This window comes from Mobula hypostoma, chromosome 6 (assembly GCF_963921235.1).
Source record: "Mobula hypostoma chromosome 6, sMobHyp1.1, whole genome shotgun sequence".
Taxonomy (NCBI): domain Eukaryota; kingdom Metazoa; phylum Chordata; class Chondrichthyes; order Myliobatiformes; family Myliobatidae; genus Mobula; species Mobula hypostoma.
Genome location: NC_086102.1, coordinates 122,550,002 through 122,576,602, shown reverse-complemented (window position 1 = coordinate 122,576,602; position 26,601 = coordinate 122,550,002). Strand labels below are relative to the sequence as shown.

Sequence of the window (26,601 nt, the reverse complement as noted above, 5' to 3'; positions counted from 1 at the left end):
GCATATCCCCCATTGGAACCGCTCAGAGCAAACAACATCGCACATCTTCCATTAGAAGTGCACGCATTCTGCATGACTCTACTTTTTATATCTGTGCATCGTGCGAGTGACTCGCAGATCTGATATAAAATAAAATCTCTTGTCGTGGGGCTCCAGGGCCGCCGATCGAACATCCCCGCGCAGTGCTGGCGCGGTTTACAGCTCGTTTCGAGCCGGACTCGAGCGCAGCTCCGGGCTCGAAACGCTGTAGTACTGCATCTGGAAACAGGCGCCCTTTTTTTTGCGTTCTCGTAACACAAAATATTCTTTATTGCAAATAAACAGTTCCCAGTGATGATTAGCCAATCTTTAAATGCTTGAAAGCTCTACCAAGTAAATAGCTGGCAAGAGTTTTAAAAAAAAACCTGACTTGATTAATATATGTAAACTTTTTTGTCATCAGTCTTTTTAGTAGAGTGGTGATATACTTAATATAATAACTTTCCCTTCTGTTTGCTCGTGGCTCATCTCTAATGGAGGGCAAAAACAGCAGTAGCCCTTTAAGAGAGACGCCTTGTATCTCCTCGGAGTCTGAACAGATATTTTAAAGTCATGCAGTGATGTCAGCACCAGACTTGTAAATATTATTGAAGCACCCCCCCCACACACCCCCCACCCAAGCTCCTCCTCTCCTTCCTGGCTGGTGTGGCAAGGAGTAGAGAACGTTATAAAGGGGGTTGGAGGGACAACTATTCGATCACTGACTGGCAAGGTGTAGAGAGAGGAAGGTTGGTATTGGAGCGCCTTCTCCCTGCTCTGGCAGATCATCCTTTCAATGTGCCAGTGCCTGCTGTCTCTCCACTGCCTGAGATAGAGGGGTCTCCTTGTACCTACTCCACCGAACTGTCTAGGGAGCTCCTGTGCTGAGAAGATGCACCGCTCCATGCTCGAGGGCTTCCTGTTGCTCGCCTGTCTCAGTGTAACCAACGGCGTGAGGCCCAACAAGAGACAAACTTACAACGCGCCTACCCAGAACCAAAGTAAGTATGAGCAAAAAGCTTTCTTTAAATCCTCTTGAAATGTTCTCCGAGATCTCATAAAATTATTAATATTGCAATTTTAACTTCTATTGCAATCTCTCAAATGTCTGTAAGGAACATGTTAAAGTTGCATATTAAAATAATGAAATCATTGGATTTTTCCAATTATCAGGAAGGTTTTTTTTAACTTGTGCATTACCAAAGTTGACTTTTCTTAAAGAGGTGTGTATTAAACTCCCAAGGTGTTTTAAACATGTTCAATTTCTCTGTACTACCACTGTTCAAATAACTTTCATAGCCCCCCTGAGACTTAAAAGCTTTTTGAAGTTTAAACTTCCAAATTATATTCCTTATAGCCGTATGCCAATTCCCTATTAATATTCCATGATAATTCTTGTAATTCTGCAAATGTGGAGAAAGTGACTGTTCTGTAATCAAATCTTGCATTTATGCAAATCTGTTTGAAGATGCATCTTGGTTTACATTCAAAGTGTGTCGACTTGGCTGGTGTAGCGAACTATTGTGGTATTTTTTGCTGGGTCCCTGATCAAAATGACCCTTTCAGTGGTAGGTGTGATGGCTTTGTAGGTGCCAATTGTTTGTAGATGAATTTAGATGAGAAACAGGCTCTCCACATAAGGGGTTAACCCAATATTCATGTTGGGTCTGCAGCTGGGAGTTGTTCATTGTTCTAAGGCTGCTGTTAATCTTCCTCTCTCCACTCCAGACACTTACTTTCAACAGCATCTAATCTAATACAATTCATTTTAAGGACAGTGTTGACAAAATACCATCAACTGCTCTTTCTTTTCTCCCAACAGATGTTTCCTGACCTGCTAAATGTTTGCAGTTATTGTGTTTGTGTCAAAAAAAGTGTTATCAGCAATATTTTGCACTTCTGGACCAATTCCATTAGAACATTAATTGGAGCATTCACCTCTCTAACCTAACAAAGAAACTCTGGCAGTAGGAGTCTGTTTGCTTTCTTTCCCTTGTAGTGTTTTGTGCTTTAACCCTGAACATTGGACAGATGTTTGACAATGGACAGGGGAGCTGGATTAAGCATCAAGATCCATTCATGTCACTGAATTGCATAACTGTCCTGAAGGGATCAAAGCTCAGGCTGACTCTGTGTCATAAAGCTGTGTGGAGTGTATTACATGGGTAATTAGGTTGGCCTTTTGCCAGGAGAAATCCTGACAGATCCATTAACACTAGAGACAGGATTTAGGAAGGTATGCAGTTGGGTTGCATACAAAGGGAGACTGCAGTGAGTAAAAATTTGAAGTGGGATTAGTTCACAATTCACTCACTGACTGGTTTAACTGAGTCCAACTGAGTTCATTTCATTCAGCTTATCAAAACATTTCTGAATGATCTAAGACATGCAAATTGCTGGAGGAGCTCAGCAGGTCAGGCAGCATCTATGGAGGGAACAAAGGCTTTGATGAGACCTGAAACGTTGATGGTTTATTTCTCTCCATTGACTCTGCCTGATCTGCTGAGTTCCTCCAGCATTTTGTAGGAGTTGCTCCAGATTTCCAGCATTTGCAGAATCTCTGCATTTCATTTTTTGATGTCTACCGTCTGGAATATGAGCTGGAGCGTGTGGTTGAGGCAAGGAACTGAGTTATTCTGAAGGAATTGCTTAAATGGGGGAAATCATTTGTGTTAAATATTGTATATCTGCAAGATAAACGATCTGGAAACACAGTAATGACTAAGAAGAAAAATAGTTCAATATCATCCTCACTTTTGTTTTGCTGGAATCTCAAGACCATCATTGCTGCCACATTTTAAAATAAATGTGAAGCAACTTTGAAAAATGGATTGGTGTTTAACAGTGTTTGGGCAGAGTTGTATAACTCTCACCAAGCTGAAATAAGACAGCTGTGAAAGGGAGCGATGAGTTAATGTAAAAGTTGGAAGACTCTGGAAATGTGAAATAAAACAGGATGCAGAAGCTTGCAACAAGCCAGGCGTCGTCTGGGGAGAGGGCAAAGCAGTTAATGCTTCATGTCATTGACTGACAGAAGTATGAGCCTGAAGCATTAACTCTCTTTTCTCTCTATCCTCTTATGCTGTTTCACTTGCAAGTTTACTCCAGAACGATCATGGTTCAAACGATGTCCTCACCACGGGTGAGGAGTTCAGCAGCCTGAAGAGCCACACTTAATTCAAGAGCAGCTTCTCTCCCCGTGGACACTACCTTCTTTGCCCAATTTGTAATGGTAATTTAAAGGAACTTTATGGATTTGCAGTGTACCACCGTCACATAGCAGCAGATATCACAGCACATTAGTCAGTAACAATAATAATAACCATTAGTGATCATCGATTCTGATGGTTCAGGAGTGGCCCCGCCACAACCTAGAGATCTAATCGGAAATGCAATTTTGGCATCTCAGTTACAATGAGTGTTTAGAGCTCTTGGAATGCATCCTTGGTCTTTCGGGAGACATTTGATTTGATCTGTGTGTGTGTGTGTTTTGCCCCGTTCAGATTCTTGCTATGACAACGGGAAGGTTTACCAGATCAACCAGCAGTGGGAACGCACCTATCTGGGTCGAGTGATGATATGTACCTGTTATGGCGCAGGTCGCGGCTGGAATTGTGAATCCAAGCCTGATGGTAAGCAAACAGTTAATAGTCTTTCCTCCTCCGCATCCCTTACAATCCATCTTGGGGTTTTGCATTGACTGCAGGCAGCAAATGTCACAACTATTTCGCCCCGATTTTCAGGAGTTTGTACATTCTCCCTTTAATGCGTGGGTTCCTCCAAGTGTTTCTTCCGCTAGTTCAAAGACGTACTGATTAGTAGGATATTGTAAGTTGTCCTGTGATTAGGCTGGTGTTAAATAGGTTGGTTGCTGGGCGGAGGGGCCCATTGGGCTAGAATGGCCCTGCCTCATACTTCTAAATAAACAAATAGACGACACATACATACATAAATATTTTATATATATCTACAAATTAGGTTGTGGCATAACCAGAGGTGGGACACTAGTACAAGTGAACGCCATTCTGTAGTGGAATGTGCTGTATGGCCCCTGCTGTCTCTGTACAGCTGCCCTCTGGTTATGTCTACTTGGTGATGTGTCTGGTTGCACAAATATGCCTGGAAAATTGGGCTGCTGGAGCTGGACACAGTTGTCTACCATTGGTGCTGGGCTCTCACCCAGCTCCCCCACTCTTGCCTGCGACAATTGCTGTCAGCAGAGCAGGGCAGCGCACCACACGTGCCGTGGCCATTTACTTCCTCTGGAGGGTGCTGTACTGATGCCTAATTCACAGTGGGGCTGGGACTTGAACTCCCTCCACCCTCTACCTGGATGGCTGTGACTAGCCTCCTGAACTCCCTCCACCTTCTGCCTGGATGCCTGTGACTAGCCCCCTGCAGACCCCACACCTAGCCTGGTGTCTTATCCCTCTGTGCGTGGCACTCAGTTTGGGATTTGAATACTGAGGTCAGGCTGCTCTAAACTAGTCCAAGTGTTAGGTCTGGGGAGAATTTGTGTCTTTGAGAGAGAGAGTTGGCTGCAGGGAATTGACGAAGAGAATGCCACTGATGGGAATGTGGTAGACTTGATGGGCTGAATGGCATCCTGCATCATCGATTAAGAGTAAAAGATTTACATTAAGAGTAAAAGATTCCACAACCTATCAACTAACTTTCAAGGACTCCACAACTTGTCTGTGTTAATTAATAAATACTGTTTTACATTTGAAGTGTGTCAACTTGGCTGTGACTTTTTTTGCTGAGTCCCTGATCAAAATGACCCTTTCAAGGGTAGGTGTGATGGCTTTGTAGGTGCCAATTGTTTGTAGATGGATTTAGATGAGAAACAGGCTCTCAACATAAGGGGTTAATCCAATATTCATGTTGGGTCTGCAGCTGGGAATCGTTATTGTTCTGAGATTTAAAGTTTAAACATTAGCTTTATTTGTCATAAGTCCATCGAACATCTGGGTGGCGGGCTGGAGATACAGCTACCCAAAGGAGGTGTAAGATGTTCCTTCCCTCCACTAGCCTATAAGTCACTCTTGGACAAAGTATAGCACCTGCCTAGCCCCGTGATCAGGGTCACGTGAAGTCATAGGAGCTGGTGGGGGACGGTCGCATGAGAAGCTGGTGCACATCACAAGTCCTGGTGATGCAACCACTGATGCCATGATGCAGGCAGACAATCCCTGAAGATTATCGATGATGGCTGGGGTCACCCGTCTTGTAAAGACGCTGCTCAGAAGGCGGCAATGGGACCATGATCACCAGCGTCATACGACACAGCACATAATGATGATGATGGTGACATTGAAAAATGGGTTGTTTTGTGTCAACAACCAACACAGTTCAAGAACTGTGCAGGGGCAAGCGTCACCCACATAGCATGCCAATAACTTATTGATCCTAACCCGTATGTCTTTGGAAGATGGGAGGAAACTTAGAGTACTCAGAGGAAACCTGTATGATGGGGAGAGCGTACACGCTGCTCACAGGCAGTGGTGGGAATCGATCACTTATCTTACTGCTGGCGCTGTAAATCGATGGCGCGAACCATTATTGTGACTTGTAGGCTAGCAGTTAGCATAACGCTTTACAGGGCCAGCGATAGCGATTCATTCCCTGCTGCCGCCTGAAAAGAGTCTGCACTTTTCCCCGTGACCGCGTGGGTTTCCTCTGGGTACTCTCCATTTCATCGCAACTCCAAGGACCTACAGGTTAGGGTCAGTAAGTCGTGGGCAGGCTACGTTGGTGCCAGAAGCCTGGCAACACTTGTGGGCTGCCTCCAGTACATCTCGGACTGTGTTGATCTTTAACGCAATCGACACATCTCATTGTATGATTTGATGCACGTGTGACAAATAAAAGATCATCGAATATGGGTCTTTAGCTTAGCTGGGGCAATCTGCCTCCTCTATTGGCACAGCTAATCAGGCAGACCAGTAGACCCAACGAGTGGACTGACAGTGGGCTGACGGGCCCTGTGGTGGTGGGTGATGGTGAAGGCTGAGCAAACTGTTTGGAAGGACCTTCAGAGGCTTTTGAATTTAGCACCCCACCCCCCGCCTTGCCTTGACTGTGCTTTGCTTGTTTCAGTGGAGGAGATGTGCTTCGATCAGTACACTGGTAACAGGCAGCGTGTCGGTGACACCTGGGAGCGCCCGAAGGACGGTATGATCTGGGACTGCACCTGCATCGGAGCGGGCAGGGGCAGGATCAGCTGCACCATCGCAAGTAAGTAACACCGTTAATGGGCAACCTGAAGGGCAATGAATATGACGGGATGTAGCCACTGCAAACTTCTAGGGTGTGGTTAAAATAGTTCCAGACCTGACTCGGGTATCCGGTGGACTCTCCCCGACCACTTCCTTCTGTCATCACCTGGATGACGGGCATCTGTTTTGTAAAAGCAAGTCAATGCGGATACATGTTAGATATTGGGGAAGGTTGCAGAGGGATCAGGAATTTTGACTTTTATAAGAAGGTGGTTAATATTAAATTAAACAATATTAAACACTAGGTGAGGTTTTAATCACAATAAAGGCCAATATTTCTCCCTTGTTGAGAGACCATATGCCTCTCCCTCTCATATTGTGCCCCAAATCTCTCAGAATCTATTATGGGGATTGGCCATCAATATTCTTGTGCCTGCCGTTCCCTGTCTGGGTGTCCGTCATCAGTAAAGCCCAACCCTGCGTGCCCTGCTGCAGAAATCTCATTCGCTTGCCCCTTCATCTTCCCTGGATACCTTCCCCAATGTTGTACTCCTCACAGATGCATTCCTTAAAGTTCCTGGCGCACCATCTCCATTCTCGGCTCCTATCCCCGATCACATCCGTCGCTGCCTTTGGGAAGGAGGTACAGGAGCCTTAGGTCCCACATGACCAGGTTCAGGAACAGTTATTACCCCTCAACCATCAGGTTTTTGAACCAGCACGGATAACCTCACTCACCTCAACACTGAACTGATTCCACAACCTATCAACTTAACTTTCAAGGACTCTGCAACTCATCCTCAGTGTTAATTAGTAAATCAATTAATTCATTAGTTAGTTTTGCAGTTTGTCTTCTTTTGCACATTGGCTGTTTGTTAGTCTTTGTGTGCAGTTTTTAATCGACTCTAATGTATTTCTTTGTTATATTGTGAATGCCTGCAAGAAAATTAATCTCAAGTGGTATATGGTGACATATATGTACTTTGAAGTTTGCATGTACCTCCTAGTGATTTTGCAGATCTAATCAGCCCTCTCCTGACTTCTTCTGCCAATGCCAGCAATATTCTTTCTTTTTTTTCAAATCTTTATTATTATTATTATCCAAAATTAACAAATACATCGAAGTAGACAACACTTATAATGTCTGAAGAAAAAAACATTGTTTTAAAGATTGAAAAAATTTTGGTGACAAAAAAAAGAGAAAAAAGGAAAAAAAAACCCTACTAAAGCAAAGTGAGGGAAAAAAACCCATTAGGTATTCAACCCCGGAGCCATGCGTCATACAAAAAGCTTCCAAATATAAACATCAAACCGCCAGCAAGAAAATAAAATGTACCAAAAATTTACAATTAGATCATGGAGGAAATCTATCAATTAACTCAAATGGTAGTAAGGAGCAAATGAGCCTCATCTTTTCTCAAAATCAAACATGGGTTCAAAGGTTGGACTTATAATTTTCTCCAAACTAAGACATTGAATTGCTTGAGAGAACCATTGTGACAAAATGGGAGCCGACGTATCTTTCCACTTCAATAGAATGGCCCTCCTAGCTATCAATGTAACAAATGCAATATTCTTCACATTCCTTCCAATCCACAGGGAATGAACCTCCCAATTACTCCTTCCACCTCCATTAACTAATGTACATAAGACAGCATGAAGGTGAAATTTCAAGCTTCTGCTGCAGACCAACCAAAGCACTGTCCACAACAACAGAGCTATTTCTGAAGATGCTGAATGGAGCCTGCCTGTCCTGGGGTTAGAAGACTGTGTATGTGGGTGGGTGGGTTGGTTGGAAAAGGAACGGGGCTGTTTTTGTTTCGCTGTTGTTTCTTTGCCACTTGGTATGTTCTGTGTTCTGAAGAGCATGTGAGTATGCAATTTTGGCGCCACTGGAATGTGTGGCAACACTTGCGGGCTGCTTCCGGCACATCCTCGGGTGTGTTGGTTGTTGACGCAAACGACTCACTTCTCTGTATGCTTCGGTAAATCTGATGGTGAGTGGGCTTCACAGGCACTGAGCATTTCCCTCCCTCGCAGATCGGTGCCACGAGGGCGGCCAATCCTACAAAATTGGAGATACCTGGAGGAGACCTCATGAGACGGGTGGCCACATGCTGGAGTGTGTCTGCCTTGGAAACGGGAAAGGAGAATGGACCTGCAAACCAATAGGTACTTGCTTCTGTGTTGGTATCAAACTCTTAAGTGAGAATGCCCATTCTCTACTCTCTGCGCAGTGTGCAGCGTGAAACCATTAAACTGGGGATTGGATTTCACCATTACAAGGGAGTTTTTGAATTGCGCCCCGAGTGACATCACAACATTGAGAAATGTCCAATCCAGAACAATGACAAATTGGTTCGGTCGTTGTACTGTTTCACCCTGGGGGAGGCAGAGGAAGGTGTGTGGAATGCCCTGCCTCTGTCAAGGCAGACACATTGGGAACATTTAAGAGACTCTTGGGCTCGTGGATGACATAAAAATGGAGGGTTGGTTATGTGAGCTGGAAGGGTCAAATTGATCTTGGAATAGGTTACAGGGTCAGCACACTGTGGACTGGAGGGCCTGTATTGTGCTGTCTTCTGTGTTCTTTGAAAAATTTTCATTAGCTTTGAAGATTAGAATTTAACATCCACTTTGGCTGCAGACTTTTGAATGTCCAGGTGCTGTCAAAATGCAAATATTTCTTCCACTCTGTAAGACTGGGGTTAAAATCTCCTACAATGGAGAGAATTGTGAATTGATACCAAAAAGATTAAAATGGAATTTCTCAAAGGCTGCAAGTTCACAGTTATGTTTTCTGGAATGACTTGGATACAGTCTCTGCTTTCTGTTAATTTTAGTTCAGCCTCATGAGAATTAGATTCAGTCATTGAGAAAGCACATATCTTCAGAAAGCGTCCAGCCAATGGGGTGGACGCTTCATTGTCTCCATTGATACTTCCTACACAAGCATGGACTCATTGATAGTTGCCTATGCAACTGCATCCAACTGAATCACCTTCAAGTGAAGGGAAATCGGATAAACTGGGAGGCACAACCAGTAGAGCAGTGCTCTCACTGTTCCAGCGACTAAGGTTCAATCTGACCTTGTGTGGGTGCACTCTCTGTGTGAAGCTTGCACATTCTCCCTCTGGCCCACATGTTTCCCTCTGGGCGTTCCGGTTTCTTCCACATCCCAAAGATGTGCAAGTTGGTACGTTCATTAGCCACGTGTAAGTTGCCCCGTGAGTGTAGGTGGTTTGTAGAGTCTGGAGTGGGTAAGCTGCTCGGAATGTGTGGGGAGTAGCAAAAATTAGTGGGGAACGGGATTGTTCTGTGAAGTGGCATAGACTCGATGGGCTGAATGGCCTCTTTCTGTGTTGTAAGGGTATGGAATATGAACTGTGCAAGTAAGTAGCATAATCGAGGAGAAGGGGGGAGTGAGGAATAGAAATGTAGGGACAACTCTTTTAGAAAATGTTATCTGTGTGAATGGGTGGTTGGTGGTCACTGTGAACTGTGTGTTGGAGCACTGTATAACACTGATCCTGTGTCCATGTAGCGGAAAGGTGCTATGACAATGTGGCTGGGACTACCCATGTTGTTGGAGAGACTTGGGAAAGGCCGTACCAAGGCTGGATGATGATAGAGTGCACCTGTCTGGGAGAAGGCAATGGACGCATCACTTGCAGTTCGCGAAGTAAGTTTGCCATTTAATCTTGAGGTGCTTAGTTTAGACATTCAACCATCTACTAAAATCGCCTGAGTGTAGACTTGACTATTTATGCAATCTAATTGAAGTGCTTAAGATGATTCAATGATATGATGGGATCAATAGGGAGAAATTATCTTCTCTGCTGAACAAACCCAGAACAAGACCGCTTAACATCAACTGTTCACTGGAAGTCCCTAGGGCACTTTCTCACATATTCAGTAAATGAAAATCTGGGGCTCTTGTCCCCAAACACCTGAGGCAAGAGTAAAGATTTCAACATTGAGAGGGATCAACTTTTCAATCTTGGTTGTTGACACCAGATGAAAAGTAGCAAAATCATGCAAATGCAAATACAGGTTAGCCATGTTGCAATTCCCTGGAGAGGCCTGAGGGGTTCAGGGGACTCCTATCTATTGGAGTGAAAGAATACATGATCTTTTTTTTACTGTATGTATTGAACTGTTTGTGTCCAGTATGATCCAAGTGCAGTAGAGGTGTTGATTCCATGGTTTAAGAATAATGTCTGAAAGCTGTACCCAGCCAATCATTTACCCCTTCCCCCTTCCCTCTACCCTTTCATACTCGCTATCTCCCAGCTTCTTTTCAGTCCTGCTGAAGGCTGAAATGTGCACCGTCCATTTCTCTTCATAGACGCTACCTGACACGTTATGTTCTTCCATCTTTTTGTGTGTTGCTCCAGATTTCCAGCACCTGCAGTCTCTTTGTGTCTCCTAACCAATCTCCAGTCTTATGCATCTGAACCTACAGTACGTAGGGTCCCCTTCCAGTAGTGCCTCTTTCTTTACCATCCCCCCCAAGGCTTCACTCTTCTTTCTCCTGTGACCTCCATTTCTGTGCCCTGAAGAATTGAGTCTTGGGGGCACCCATGATTTTCATTGGAGCAGTGTGCATTCAGCTGTCAATAAACTCTGGAGTACTTTCCCTTGTTTTTTAATTTAAGCCGTGTCTAGAGGCCAACCTCTTTGTATCCGTTTTGTTTTCATGCATGGTTTGGACTAAAAATTAAGACTGCTTTAAAAAGGTTTTGGCCTGGAACATCGACTGGTTATTTATTTTCGTAGATTCTGCCTGACCTGCTGAGTTGCTCCAGCATTTTGTGTGGGTTGCTCTGGATTTCTAGTATCTGCAGAATCTCGTGTGCTTGTGTGTTTACATTAGTACAAGTTTGTGTTCTTGGCCAATTGGCAATTCATTGAATGAAGTTGTAATGTTTCTTCTGCCAGCTCTGTCACTGAGGTAGCTCAAGCAAGCACCTCAACTAGCTCACTTAATGACAGTTTGGGACCCTCACCTTTGTTAACCTATATAAATCTATGACTAGTATGTTTTGCTTATAATTACTGATTTCAAAAGATATAAGTGTTAGCCTTTTCTTGAGTCTTTCTCTTCATGAAAAGGGAGATAACTAAAGTATTTTAAGGAAATTCTAGGAGGGAATGTCAGAGGTAGGTATTTATGCAGAGAGTGGCTGGGTGCATTTAATGGCCTGCCAGAGACAGTGGTAGATGCAGATCAATTAAGAAACTCATTGGATGATAGGAAAATGGAGGGCTATGTGGGAGAGAGGTGTTCAACTGGTTGTTAGAGGGTTGCCACAACAACATGGACTGAAGGGCCTGTTCTATACAGTACTTATCCACATTCTACGTTCCAACTCTTACAGACCGATGCAACGACCAGGATACCCGGACGTCCTACAGAATTGGTGACACTTGGACCAAAGCAGATAACAGGGGAGGCCTTCTTCACTGCACCTGCTTTGGCAAAGGCCGTGGAGAGTGGGAATGTGAACGCCACACAACTGTAACATCAACAGCTATTGGTGAGTGTGGGATAATTTCAGGGTTGGCCCGCTGTAGTCCAGTAGGGGCATGTCATTGGCACAAAAGCAACACTTCGAAGCATCCAGATTCGATGATCATACAAATCGATTATAATTCAGGAGTCAGGCAGGAATGGAAAATCACAAATCACTCCAGTCTTTAAGAAGGGAAGGAAGCAAAAGGCAGGAAATTATAGGCCAATTAGCCTGACTTTAGTGGCTGGTGTTTAGAGTCCTTTAGCGAGGATGAGGTTTTGGAATACCTGAAGGCACATGATAAAATAGGCTGAAATCAGCTTGGTTTCCTTAAGGGGAAATCTTGCCTGAAAGCTTTGTTTCAATTCCTTGAAGAAATAACAAGCAGGCTAGACAAAGGAGTCAGTGGATGTTTCTGACTTGGATTTTCAGAAGGCCTTTGACAAGGTGCTGTACATGAGGCTGCTAAACAAGATAAGAGCCAACGGTATTTTAGGAAGTTTACTAGCATAGATAAAAGATTGGCTGACTGGCAGGAGACAAAGAGTGAGAATAATGGGCCTGTTCTGGTTGGCTGCCGGTAACTAGTGGTGGTCCACAAGAGTTGCTGTTGGGCTTGCTAATTTTCACATTGTATGTTAGTGATCTGGGTGATGGAATGGATGGCTTTCTGGCCAGGTTTGCAGATGATACAAAGATAGGTGCTGTTGCAGAAGCAGGGAGTCTGCAGAAGGAATTGGACAGATTAGGAAAATGGCTGATGGATTACACTGTCAGGAATTGTATGATCATGCACTCTGGTAGAAAGAATAAAGGCATAGGCTATTTTCTAAACGGGCAGAGAATTCAGAAATCGGAGGTGCAAAGGGAATCAGGAATCCTAGTGCAGGATTTCCAAAAGATTAATTTACAGGTTGAGTCAGTAGTAATGAAGGCAAATGCGATATTAGCATTCATTTCTAGAGGACAGGAATGTAAAAATAAGGATGTAATGCTGAGGATTTGTAAGGTCAGTCTCCATTGGGTATTATGAGCAACTCTGGGCCGCATATCCAACAGAGAATGTGCTGCATTGGAGAGGGTCCAGAGGAGGTTCACGAGAATAATCCCGGGAATGAAAGGGTTAACGCATGTGGAGCATTTGATGACTCTGGGCCTGTCCTTGCAGGAGTTTAGAAGAATAAAGGCCATCTCACTGAAATTTACTGAATATTGAAAGACCTCTCTAGAATGGCTGTTTTCAATAATGGGAGAGTCTCTGACCAGAGGGCACAAGGGTGTCCCTTTAGAACACAAATTAGGAGACATTTCTTTAACCGGAGGGTGAATCTGTGGAATTAATTGCCACAGATGGCTGCAGAGGCCCAGTGAATGGGTATACTTAAAGCAGAGGTTGATAGGTACTTAATTAGTAAGGGTCTCAAAGGTTATGGGGAGAAGGCAGAAGAGTGGGGTTGAGAGGGAAAATAAACCAGCTGTGATAGAATGCAGAGCACACTAAATGGCCTAATTCTGCTCCCTTGTCTTATGGTCTTATATTTGGCTGTTGTTTTGTCAGGATTGTTGCTGATGCGAGGTGGAAGATGGTGGAATTTTGGTGGTGTGCTTGCATTGAGATACTGGCCATATTGGGAGGGAGTGTGAGGGCAGTGATCAGCAAAGTGAGTGGAGAAGTGGCCTGTGATGACGATGAATATTCTAATTCTGTCTCGAAGAGTTTCTGCAAAGATAGCATTCAGATCTCGGTGGTTGGTGATGTGGCAGCTGCCACAGGTGGTCTTGCGGAAGGAGCCTAATGCACATTCCAGGGGTCAGGACCAGTACCCATACGGTAGCTGGCCCGTCTCCTCCTCATTACCGCTTCCTCTTCTGCCTGCCAGGTTGGAGGCTTTTTATTGGCCGACAAATGGGAGGTGCTGGATCAGATTACTAACTTCAGGCCGACGAACTTTAGTCAATGGGAGTATTTTACACGGATTGCTAATTAGAGTGCTTGATCAGGGCCTTTTCCCATCACTCTGACTCCACCGCCCTCACCCCCACCTTCAGGAAGGAGGCACAGGAGCCAAGAAAATTAATCTCAGAGTAGTATTTGGCGACATATACGTACTTTTACTTCCTGACCAACCAACCACCTAAACCTTCTGACACATTGATTCCAAATGGATGGAAAAGTAGGCATAATGCTGTAAGTGGGAAGCAAATGGAGGAATGGCTGCCGTAGCAGAGCGGACTAGATCAGCTCGAGGAAAGTTTGCAAATTCTCCCTGTGACTGGATGCTTTGGTTTCCTCCCATGTGCCAAAGGCATGCTGGTTGGTGGGTAAACTGGCTGCTGTAAATGTTGGCACATGGCAGGAAAACCAGAAAGAATTAATGGACCTGCAAGAAAGATTAGGTCACGGGTAAATAAGCCGAGAACGAGACAGGAATGGACTCAATAGGTTGAATGGCCTCCTGCGTTAACAAAAAATAAAGGGTTTGTTTACTGAAGGCTTCTCTTTTAACAAAGCCTCATTTCTTATCTAGATAATAGCAATCAGGGGCGCCGGCACCCTGTTCCGGCAGTTTACCAGAAGCAGTGTATGAGTGATGGAGGCATTTTGTACTCTGATGAGATGCAGTGGCTGAAGATGCAAGGGAACAACCGAATGCTGTGCAAATGCCTGGGCAGCGGCGTCAGCTGTCAGGAGTTGTGTGAGTATTAACACCCGCTATGTTACTAGTCACTATGCATTAGTCACTTCCTCGAACATTACATCACACCTGATTTTAATGGTTAGCCCCCTTCAGTCCCCATAAACTAGAGTGTAGCATTATCTTCCCCTTGGCTTGAAAAAGAGAAATATTAACTTTATTTGTCACGTGTACATTGAAGCACACAGTGCATCAAATCAAATCAACAACAATTGTGCTCGGCAGCCCGCCAGGCTTCCAGCACTGATGTAGCATGCCTGCAACCACTAACTGTTCAGCTTTGGAAAGTGGGAGGAAACTTACAAGGTCACAGGAAGAAATACAAGCTCCTTATAGACAGCAGCAGGAATCGAACCCCAGTCTTCGCAGCTGGTGCTGTAAAGCATTGTGGTCTCCACGAATTGCTCCCCTGGTGACTTGCACTATGCTACCTACTGTACCTGGGGTATCGGGAGCGAGAGGACTCGGGTTTAAGGCAAGAAGATGAGTTTGTAAAGGGGTTCTTGGTTGGGGGGGGTAGTATTTTACAGAGTGGTTAATATCAGAACTTGCTGCCAAAGGGGGTGGAATGTGATAAATGTCTAAATTAAGTATTTCGACGGGCACTTGAATAGGTTAGGCTGGAAGGTTATCAATACAATGCGTCCAAGTGGAGTTAGTATAGGTGGGCAGAAAAGCTAGCATAGATGTGGCGGGCCGAAAGGCCTGTCTGTGCTGTATGATTTGTCCTCAGACTATGTTAGTCATTGATAGAAGTCGCGTATTCCACTGCAGGGTTCGATGTACGTGTGGCAAATAAAGCCAATTTTTGAAAGGTCTTTATCCTGAAGACTTACCAATCACAGAAGAGTTATAGCGGCTGTGTTCTTGTTGGAATTTGCAAGGTCAGGGAAGGGATTTGTGTGTGAGCGGGGGACACTGAAGCTGTAAGGAAATGCAGGTTCGCAGGATCATTGGATTTGTGTGCCCTGCATGAGTTGCTTCCCTGGTGATTTGCAGTCTTGCTAAGGAGAGCAAGAAGTGGGGTGATTTTTGTTGAAATAACTGTCCCTGAAAGTCTTGCCAGTCATTAGTTTGAGCAATTGAAATATCCTCAAGGTACATTCAAACTCAATTCATCCGATCTGGTAAGATGTGAAAATAATAAGTACTAACTGCAGACCTTGCATATTCACTCTTTCAGCATCCCAGGACAGAGTCAGGAATAGCTCTTAGTTTTGCAACCTAGTGCATTGCTCCTTATACACGGAGTGAATGTGACAGCAGGTTCTGTCATTGGTGCTTAGCTGGACCAGCCTGGGAATTTGGAGAGGGTGCATTATCAAATTTGCTCTGTCATCGTCCCTCACATTCTCCCCTGTCCCTCAATAGAAAAGGAGGCTGCTCTGCATTAATTTTGCCCCTGAGCTCCAGCTTTCATCTTCTTCCCTGTCTTGCAATCACATTGCATGAAGCTATAACCTTGTGCTCTGGAGAGAGTGCAGAGCAGATTTACAAGGATTGGAGGGCGTACCTTATGAGAATAGGTCGAGTGAATTTGGCCTTTTCTCCTTGGAGCAACGGAGGATGAGAGGTGACCTGATAAAGGTGTATAAGATGATCATGTGATGATCATGTGGACAGCCAAAGGCTGTTTCCCAGGGTTGAAGTGGCTAACACGAGGGGGCATAGTTTCAAGGTGCTTGGAAACAGGTACCGAGGGGATGTGAGGGGTAAGTTTTTCACACACAGAGCGGTGGGTGCGTGGAATGGACTACCAGCGGTGGTGGAGGAAGCGCATACGATTGGGTCTTTTAAGAGACCCTTAGGTAGGTACCTGGAGCTTAGAAAAATAGAGGGCTATGCGCTAGGGAAGTTCTAGGCAGTGGATTACATGGTTGGCACAACATTGTGGGCCGGTGGGCCTGTAATGTGCTGTAGATATCTATGTTCTAATCCATAGTGACACTCATGCTGATGCTAGCCAGGGCGTGGGTTCAGGTGTGTTCAGGAGACTCATCCCACTCCAAAGAGCTCGGCACTAAAGTGCAGGCTGACCTTTGTCGTGTGGTATCAAGGGAGTGCATCACTGCCAGGAGCTTTGTCACTTAGGGGAGAATCATACTTGAGAGAGGGCAGATGGGTTCTCTATGCTGTCTGGTCATGGTCAATCTTCACCCCTCAGCTAAAGTATTGATCTACATTGGAACTTCCCGTGCAGAATCTGAGTGAACTGTTTCCCCCATTAGAACGGTGACTACAGTCCCAAAGGCTGTTTGGTTGTGAGGTGCTTTGGGACGTTCTGAGATGGTAAATTTTGTTTTGTTTTGTTTCATCCAGTAAAGCACACTTACTACGGAGGGAATGCAGATGGAGCTCCCTGTGTGTTTCCCTTCACCTTCATGGGAAAGACCTACCACGCCTGCACCACAGATGGACGGCAAGATGGCAAATTCTGGTGCAGCACCAGCGCGGACTTTGACAATGGCCGCACTTACTCCTTCTGCAACCAGCAGGCCTGTAAGTGAGGACGCCTTCCCGAGTCCGTCTTCGCGGTCGTTTTATGGTTCAGCTTAATAGTCCGGTGCACAGCAGTGCCCCCTACCTAACCCACTGGCTGGCTGACTTGAGTTGGACAGGAACCACAGGCCGTAGCGGTCTGCAGGTACCTGCCCCATGTCCCCTCCATTTGGGGTGGTGCCTGGGCTGACCGTCCTGTGCTGTTTGGCCATTCGTTAATGAGGGGACAGCACAAGCATGGCTGAGGGGAAACTGGCATTGAATCCCCACCCATGTCAAATAACTTGCTAGGATTCACTTACAACACGGCAAAATAGACTGATACCCAGTGCCGAAGGTGTAATTAAAGGGCATTTTAGGAGAAAGTGGCTTGGCAAGTGCTTTAGGGGGATGAAGCATTAAAATGCCTGAAAATAATATGGCATTGCTCCCTCCTGAGTTCGTTGCCTGCAAGTTTCTTGTATGTAAAGCCTCTTAATAGAGCATGTGTTGGGCACATGGCCAAGTGGTTAAGGCGTTCGTCTAGTAACCTCAAGGTCGCTAGTTCGAGCCTCAGCTGTGGCAGCGTCTTTGTGCCCTTAAGCAAGGCACTTAATCACACATTGCTTTAGTCTCTGCGAGGAGTGGCGCCCCATACAGACTTCCAATATGCGCCTTGTAAGGCATGAAAATGCCCTACGCAGGCCTCTCAGTCAACGTTCCCCTCCCTTAATAGAGCAGGCCACATTTGGTTTCTCTAGGAAGAGTCTCAGGGAGTAAACTGTTTCCTGTCGGCTGCATGCGGGCAGTCGAGTGCCCAGGTTGTGCCAGGGTTCCATTCTGGAGAATTGCTGATCACCCTCAGTTGTTCGTCAGGTCAGAGATGAAGGGCAGCGTGCAGGAGAGGATCACAGAAACAGCTGTGATGGGAGTATGGGCAGGCACAGGAGAAGCAGCAACTGGTGCAGCTCACTGACTCGGTGAGTGAGCAGGTCAGCCTGCCGCACAGCTCGACCCAGCCCTCCCCCTTCCCCCCCCACACCCCAGTTGTTGCTCAGGAGGAGCATTGGGTGGGGAGAGAAGCTGTGAGGAAATGCCCTGTCACGATCCACCAGAAGATGCTTGTAACCCCGCCGCAGCTGTAAATCCCCGTTCGTATGCACGGGATGTCCGTCTGTCAGGCAGCTGTAACTTGTGGAGGCCTGCATCACGAGCTTTGCAGTCGTGACGGGAGGACCATCAATGCTGTTTTCCTTCAGGTGCAGTAGGCAGGCCGACTCGCAGGTGGTCAAGTGGGTTGAGGGCATTGGAGAATGTGTATGAATCTTCTGCGGGGGTTGTAAGCTTTTCTCTTCCACTCTCTCCTACCCCACCCCACCCCACCCTGACCTTGCTCAACAATTTGCTGCAAGCAGCCAACTACGTCCAGACGAGAGGAGGGAACTCGAACGGTGCCCTGTGCCACTTCCCCTACTTGTACAACAAACAGAACTACACTGCCTGCACATCAGACGGCAGGAAGGATGGCATGAAGTGGTGTGGGACAACTGCTAACTACGACAGCGATGGGAAGTTTGGCTTCTGCCCAATGGCAGGTATGGCTGGAGAGAAATTTACGGTATTAGACATTCTAATATTGCAGAAGAGACAAGGGAATAGTGAAGACCTTTAGAGCTTTGTGCTTCTAGACCTGTATACTGAGCTCCTGTTCTAAATTCATGGAGCAAGCCATTCAATCACTCGCTCCTGTGCTAATTCTCCAGTAGATCCACCCACCAGCCCCCTCTGTCTCGCTTACATCTGTCCATGCCGTACCCTTATCCAGGTTACAAAAGTAACTTAGATATTCTGCATCGGAAAGAATCCATTTTGCCAGTAGGCAACTTGGAAGTGTAGACCATTCCTGGCCTTGTCTGTCACTGTTAGAATACTGCTGATCCACTTCTTCTCTATTTATTCATCTTGTTAACATACCCTTCGATGGACTTTCTTGCAAATGTCTTTTAATCTCACTTTCAAAATTAATATCTGTCCCCAGCCTCCAGAAGTTTTTTTTTGAGGGAGAAAATTCTGTATTAGTACCATGCACTGAGTAACAGTTTAAAGGTTAGCTTTATTTGTCACACCTACATTAAAACCTGCCATGAAATGTTGTTCTGCATAAATGAATAACACGGTCCAAGGATTATGCTGGGGAGCAGCCCACAAAGATCACCACACTTCCAACACCAATGTAGCGTGCCCACAACTCTCCATACCACATCTTTTGGATGTGGAAGGAGACCGGATCACCCGGCGGAAAACCCCACGGTAATGGGGAGAACGTACAAACACAGACAGTGGCGGGAATTAAACGTTGACAGGCTAACCTCTATGCTACCCTGCCACCCTGACCAAGTTGGCTCCTATTCCAAGCTCATGCCCCAAACACTACAAGTCAATCTGGTGTCCCTTGTAATCTACAGCAGTATCTCCATACAGTAAGAAAGCTCAATGAATTTAAAATAGTGACTGGAATTACATGAAGTTTGGGAGAAGTGTTCAAATGCAATGAATCACATCAATACAGCATGCTGTGTGAGTACAGTGTGAACTTTGTGCAGATTGGTATATGATTTCATCACTAGCTCCTTCGGACTCCTGTTGTTACTTACGCTGCCACTCCATTCCCTTCGCTCCTCATTAGAACATGAAGAAGTGTGCACCACCCAGGAGGGGGTCATGTATCACGTTGGAGACCAGTGGGACAAACGCCATGACCAGGGCCACATGATGAGATGCACGTGTGATGGAAATGGCCGTGGGGAGTGGAGCTGCATTTCATACACTCAGCTGCGAGGTCAGTCAACGTGCTGTCTGTACGTTCCGGTTTCTGCTCACAGCCTGACCAACCTGTGTACTTGCTCGTCCAGTAGTGATACCGGAAACGGTATACTCTTTATCTATCACTCACATTACTCCTGCTTCCCAATCTCAAACCCCATTCCATTGTTTTCTAATTTGTGCCTTTCTGTTTCTGTCTCAATTTGTTCTTCTGTCTTCCCCTTCTCCATCCTTTCTTCTCTCCACCCCCCCATTGTCTCTCTCCCTCTTTCTCACTTTCACCTCTCTATCCTTTTCTGAATCCTTTTTTCTGTCACTTTCCCTCTTTTTTTCTCTCTTTATCTTACATATCCATTTTTCATCCGGTTGGAGCTGAAGAACAACTACAGAGGGGAAAAAATGATTTAATAATCTGTATGAGTGGAGAAATGCAAGTGATCTCAGCAATAACCCAACAGTAGAACCCACCTGTCGGCGTGTGCTGAAAGAAGTAATTGAGGTGACTGTTTAGACAAGTTTCAACAAGGGAGCCTTTATTTCTGACAGGATTATATTATAAACACTGACTTCAGGTGCACTAGCATAACATACACAATGTCAATACATGAAAGCTATAGTTAGTATAGAGGAAGATTGCGACAAAAGTTCATTCAGAAACTTGCAGGATGATGGAAAATAAATCTGTGTAGATCAGTGCAAGGTGTGGTATTTGGTGTGTAGACTAAGGAAGCCGTGCACAGAGTTGGACGGAGATGCAGAGGGATCTGGGATACAAGGTACAAATCATTACAGGCAGCAAGGCAGAAATGTAATGCCCTTTGCAAAGCAAAGTTCTGGAGTTCCTGTGTAGCGGGATGGGTTTGGAGGGTGGGAGCTTGTACAGAATACTATGGCACTCTTTGGAGGACAGTTCTGCTCCTCGCATTTGAGAGAGGGTACAGGGCTGATTCTATAGGATGGCATCAGAGTTGAGGTACCATGCACTTCAGGAGCAACGCAACGTCCCAGAACTGCTTCTTCGGGCAGAGGCGTGACAGGCGAGGTTCTTGGAGGGTGTTTCCTGTGCCAGGGGAGAGGAGGCTGAGGGGTTACTGGATAGATAAAGGACAGCACAGATGCCCTGTCTGTCAGTACGTTTAGGAGAGAGACGAGCATGGAATTCATGCAGGAAGGTAGTGGTGAACAACTGGGTATTGGACAGGCTGAAAGGGCTGGATGTTATGTTCATCCTGCTGAAGTTCTTCCTGGGGTTTGATGAGATAACGAGCGGGGGTTGTGCTTCTCTTCGTGCAGGAGACACTTCTTAAGCCAGTGAGTGGGGAACCGGTCGCCACAGGCTGTGAGTGAAGGAAATGTTTTAGATTTCTTTAAAGAGAAGCTAGGTAGGTGGGATTCAGGATTCAGATTTATTTATCACATATGCATTGAACCATACGTTAACCAACACACCCAAGGGTGTGCTGAGGGCAGCCAGCAAGTGTTGCCATACATTCCAATGCCAGCATTGCACACCTTCAGTGTTCAGCTGAACAACACAAAACACAGCAGGTGACACGACAAGAACAGCAAAACAAGTCCCTTCCATCCTCTCACCCACGTACACAGTCCTCCAACGACAGTACGGGCCATCTTTGGCTTCCAGCGGACTCAAACTCATAGACACTGGGCCTGCAGCCTCCCCAGTGTGCCCTCAGACTCGGGGCCTCGAGTTCCGGACTTCCAATTGTGTGAGGGAAAGTGGAGCAAACATTTGGAATGGTAGGGACGGATGAAGGAGAGACTTGGAATGTTGAAACTGAGTAGTGGTGAGACTTGCCACTGTGACCTGACGTAACTCCACGTCTTCTATTCTGCCCACAGACCAGTGCGTGGTGGACGGAGTAACGTATGATGTGAACCAGAGGTTTAACAAGCTGCACGAACAGGGTTACCAGATGAACTGCACCTGCTTTGGGCAAGGCCGAGGACGGTGGAAGTGTGACGCCATTGGTATGTCTTCCCCCTTAGAAGTGATTTGAGCTAAGGTCTCTGGTTGCTGGGGGGGGGGGTAGTCTTGGGGTGAATTTTCTTTCCACCCCACGCAACAAACCCACAGTGGGCTGATAGAGAGTTGGCCCAAGGAAGGGCAGCATAAATCTTGAACCTACTGTGTTTTCATTTTAGTTAGTTAGTTATTTAGAGGTACAGCTCAGAACAGGGCCTTCTGTCCCAATGAGACGCACCACCAGCAACCCTCCTATTTAACACTAGTCTATCCACAGGTCAACTTACAATGACCAATCAATGTACGTCTTGGGCTTGTGGGAGGAAACCGGAGCACCCTGAGGAAAGCCACACGGTCACAGGGAGAACGTACAAATGGCACTGGGATTGAATTTTGAACTCTGGAAGGCCCCCGAGCTGTAATAGCATCACACTAACCGCTACGCTACCGTGGCGCCCTTTTCAAATGACATAAATGGAGACAGATCCAGGGGGGCTGAGGGAGGGATCACTCAGGGTCAGAATCAGATTTGTTGTCACTTTTGCGACGTGAAGTTCATTGTGTTGTGACAGCAGTACAGTTCAAAGACTTAATTACTACAAATTACAGAAACAAATAATGCAAAAACAAAGGAATAATGGAATGGGCAGTGTACGAAAAGGAAGGCCCCAGGAAGTTGTTCCCTTACAGAACAGGTGAGGGACAACCTGACCAGCCTGGTCCTGGAGGAGCAACATGGTGTCGTTAGGATGGGCAAGGATGGGACCAGGAGATGTTACCGATGATTGTAATCATGCCAAGACCAGATAGGATGGTAATATTGAGCGGCAAGAAGTTCAGGCACAGGTTAGATTAGATTAGTTTAGCTTTATTTCTTGCATTCATCTGTGAAATCATCCTATTTTTACCCGCACTGGTGCGTGACACAAGCAGTAATCCAGAGATTACCACCCCTGAGGTCCTACTTTTCAGCTTCCTATCTAGCTCCCTGTATCGCCTCTTCAGGGCCTCGTGCCTTTTCCCTCTGAAACACGCTGGTTCCATTGGCTGTGTAAGTCTAGGGGAGACACCCTCCGGCCCTGCCAAACGTGGGAGATTGAAGCGCAAGTCCCCGAAACCCCCGTTTGTGTGGGTGCTGAGTGATTTGTTACCCCGTTACAAATCAGTACCACGAAATAACAGTACACTGCATACAATTAAATGATTTAGCTTTATAATTCTTAATTTGACTAAAGGGTTAGTAACGAAAAAGCAAAAATATAAAAGGGCCCATTTTAATGAGACAGTCTAATGTGCACAAGTTGGATCTCACCGTTTCCCCTTCGCTGATCCTCCTTCGACCTCCCTGGGATTCGTCATGTCATGGCCCCGCTCCTGGTTGAGTCCTACGACCTCTTCTCTCTAGCATCTTCTCTCTTCTCCCCTCTCAAAATCCCCAAGCCCAACCTTCGTGTCCCTCACCAGAGAAACCTCCTCTAAACCCGGCCATTCTAACTGAATGGGATACAATTCCCCTATCTCTTATCTTCAATAGTAACCCAAACAAGCAGCGTACACAGAACAGAGCAGCATACCAGAGAGAAACCACGAGCCATATGAACCAGGGCATTACACCCGATGTTGCTGTGCCAATATGTATGGCAGCAACATCAAGAAACAGAGTGACATGCATCATTTTGCATCGACAGTCAGCACCGTCTATGTGCTGGGGCCAGCCCACAAGTATTGCCACACCTCCAGCACCAACATAGCATGCCAGCAACGTACTAACCCTAACCCTTTGAAACGTGGGAGGAAATCGGAGCACCCAGGGGAAACCTGTGTGGTCATGGGGAGACAGAAGCAGGAATTGATCACTGATCTTTAGAATGCTGGTGCTGTAAAGTGTTATTCTAACCCCTACCCTGCCCTGGCACTTGGTTGAGAGAACTTTGGAGGGAGAGATTCAAGATGGGACAGGGTGGTTGCATAGACAAGGGGGTGCACATGGTTTTCCGAGGAGGTTTGCCGAAACAGCACGTTGCGACAGATTTGTCGGCACAGGACCCAGGAAGGGGAGTTGGGAGGCCAACAGGTTTTTGTGGGGTAGAGAATGAGAGAAGGAACAGCTTGTGCTGGGCCTGGAGAGGGCTTGAGGGAGAGTAGTTGGAAAGAGGTGAGAGTGTGGGGCACCATCTTCTTAATTAATGCATTCCTAATTATTGAACACTGGCAGAGTAGGAAAAAAGGGTTTCTCCTCATTCCCCCCCCACCATACCCCCAGACCAGAATCTCCGGCCAATTAAGTTCAATTAGTCTTCTTTGATTACCAGCTTTCCTCTCCTTGTAAAGTACGGCTAGCTGAGGTTAATTCCTCCTCCAGTCATAAATCAAGCCCCTATTTCAAAACAAAGTGCTGCCAAGGAAGTGGTAGACTGCTGAAATCCTTTTGAACTTTCATTCCAAATCTGAATGAATTCCCCTTAGAATCCTTCACCAGCACCATGTCTGGCATTCCAGGCAGCTGGTGAACCTTTTAGCAAACACGGCTCTGATTTTAACTTTACACATGTTGAAACAAATGCAGCACAATTGTTGTAAGAGCAGAAGCAGGGAATCTCCTCTTTGTACCCGTTTCCTGCTGGCTCATGCTACCCGTCCCCTTGTCCCTCGGTGTGCAGTACAGATTTTGCACAGTGTTACACTCAACACAGCTGGGCGTGAGTCTGCGAAGCCCAGGCATGCCCAAATATGTGAGATTAGACTATTAGATGTAATACTATACAACATTGTCAAATGTGCAGATGATTTCAGGCATAATCCCAGTTAAAAGTAGAGCTCAGCAAGTTTTTGTGCTTTTTGTTTCTCTTTATGTTTTTTTACTTTTGTGGTGAGTCTAGATTTTGAGGCTGAAACTTCCTGGCATTCACGTTCCTGTCATAAGTAAACTGAGCGCTCCAGTGGTTTTAGTGGGCAAGCCTGCGCCCTGATCTGAAAATGGTGTCTTTTCATGATCTTATTGGAGACAGCATTGACTGAATTTACAAAACCACGTTGAAGAGGAAAGACTTAATGTATTTCACCTTTCCACGTAACAGTGAAGGAGACCATTGGGTTATAGCGGCTCACAGAGCAATCTGATTTGCCGCCTCGTTGCTCAGTGGCCTATTCCCATCATCTCGCCGCAGGTTCTGCAGCTCATCTTCACTATAGGCAATTAACCAGCCAACCTGCACACTTTTGGGATGTGAGAAGAAACCAAGCGTTCACAGGGAGAATGTGGAAGCTCCACCCAGACGGCACTGAATCCAGGCCACACGAACTACAGGGCAGCATTGGGTCACCAACTTTACTAAAGTGTCAGCCGAGGGGTGACTGGATAGAGTTAGTGCAGGTCCTCCCTAGGTTGTGATCATCCATCTTGTGTACGGCCTGTGTTTGTGACTGGACAACTGAGAGACCACCGAGATGGATTTTCCATCGGGTATCTTCTGTGCTGCACGAGTAGGGTTCACAGCAGTAGTGAGTGAAATGAATTGGATTCACGACATGTTGCCCTTGGCCTGTCTATGTTTTTATTTAAGTATATTGCCGGATGACCACAATTCAGACATGCAAACTGTTTGGGTTCCAAATGGTTCTCGGGAACCCAGGGAGAAATTGTCGTTATACAAGTAGGTTTTTACACTTGTACAGCAAGCTAAAATTAAGAAGTCCGGGTAAATCAAATGAGTAATTTTGGAGAAGCTATTTTACTGTAAGAATGATGAAAATGTGTGGAGTGGTTGAGACCCTCTTCTCAACACTACCATCAGGGAGGAGGTACAGGAGTCTGAAGACCCCTCTCAACACTACCATCAGGGAGTCTGAAGATACACATACCGTATATATTTTACTGTAATTTATAGTATGTTTTATGCACCGTACTGCTGCCACAAAACAACACATTTCACGACATGTGTCAGTGACAGTAAACCTGATTCTGGGGAATAGGATTGAGGGGTTACGGGAAGCTGGAGAACTTGGAGTGAATGTTATGGTGAAGGAAGCGGGAGGGGGCTTGTTGAGAGACAACACTTGCCGCTAAGTGGCCTGCTGGTGTACTGTCTGTGACCTTGTGTCCGCTGTTCCAACCACTCTCTAGATCAGTGCCAGGACACCGAGACAGGCCAGTTTTACCAGATCGGTGACTCGTTTCCCAAGTATCTCAACGGCATCCATTACTTGTGCCAGTGCCATGGCCGGGGAGTTGGTGAATGGACCTGTGAACCAGAGAACTCGGAGAGAGGTAAGCATGTGTCCAGTGTTGAACTCTGACCAAGTGCCCAGCAAGAGTCACCAGATGATGCTCAAGGATGAGAGCCCTGGTTGACCCCTGTGTTCACTGACCCAAGAAAATTGAGGCCTCCTGTACAAAGCAACCATTGATTTGGCTGAGTGATTTAGCCTTGGAATGGTGGTGCTGCTCTGACTTGTGTGTTCGTATAACACGGGACCGTGGCTCATTCCGGACCCGCGCCAACCTACTGCTGGTACCGTGTTTGGGAGTGCGTCTCATTTTCCAGATGGGCTTAAGAGATGTCAAGAAAGGCATGGGAGCTCACGGGCCAGTGCTTGCTGCTCAGTCTGAGGGTCACGAAGTAACTGAGAGATGCAGGTGTTCTGTGCAGGCTGCAGAATGGAGTTGTGCTTCAGTGACCAAGTGAGCCACCAGCACTAAAGCCAGGTCCAGAGCATCACGGACGGGCTACTGGGCCTAAATTTTACCCAAGGTGGGGTAGGTCAGTGATCTGGGTAGGCAGGAAATATGTGATCAGGTTCGGAGATATGGTGCAGTTAAGATTGGAGGGTCATGGCCTTGGGGAGACTGTTGGGTTGAGGGATTGGGA

The 26,601-nt window shown here is 46.1% G+C and overlaps 1 protein-coding gene across 2 annotated transcripts in view; it reads left to right on the top strand.

Moving 5' to 3' along the window:
• Positions 1–729: 729 nt before the first annotated feature.
• Positions 730–26,601, top strand: part of LOC134348354 (fibronectin-like) — a 97,149-nt gene continuing 71,277 nt past the window's right edge. For both annotated transcript variants that reach the window (XM_063051580.1, XM_063051579.1), the window contains exons 1-12: positions 730–1,019; positions 3,522–3,650; positions 6,118–6,255; positions 8,277–8,408; positions 9,781–9,918; positions 11,618–11,776; positions 14,281–14,448; positions 16,768–16,947; positions 18,342–18,521; positions 19,613–19,765; positions 21,610–21,738; positions 25,857–26,000. In XM_063051580.1, coding sequence (XP_062907650.1) covers positions 911–1,019; positions 3,522–3,650; positions 6,118–6,255; positions 8,277–8,408; positions 9,781–9,918; positions 11,618–11,776; positions 14,281–14,448; positions 16,768–16,947; positions 18,342–18,521; positions 19,613–19,765; positions 21,610–21,738; positions 25,857–26,000 — 1,759 coding nt within the window. In that variant the 5' untranslated portion in view covers positions 730–910. The remainder of the gene's footprint in view (positions 1,020–3,521; positions 3,651–6,117; positions 6,256–8,276; positions 8,409–9,780; positions 9,919–11,617; positions 11,777–14,280; positions 14,449–16,767; positions 16,948–18,341; positions 18,522–19,612; positions 19,766–21,609; positions 21,739–25,856; positions 26,001–26,601) is intronic.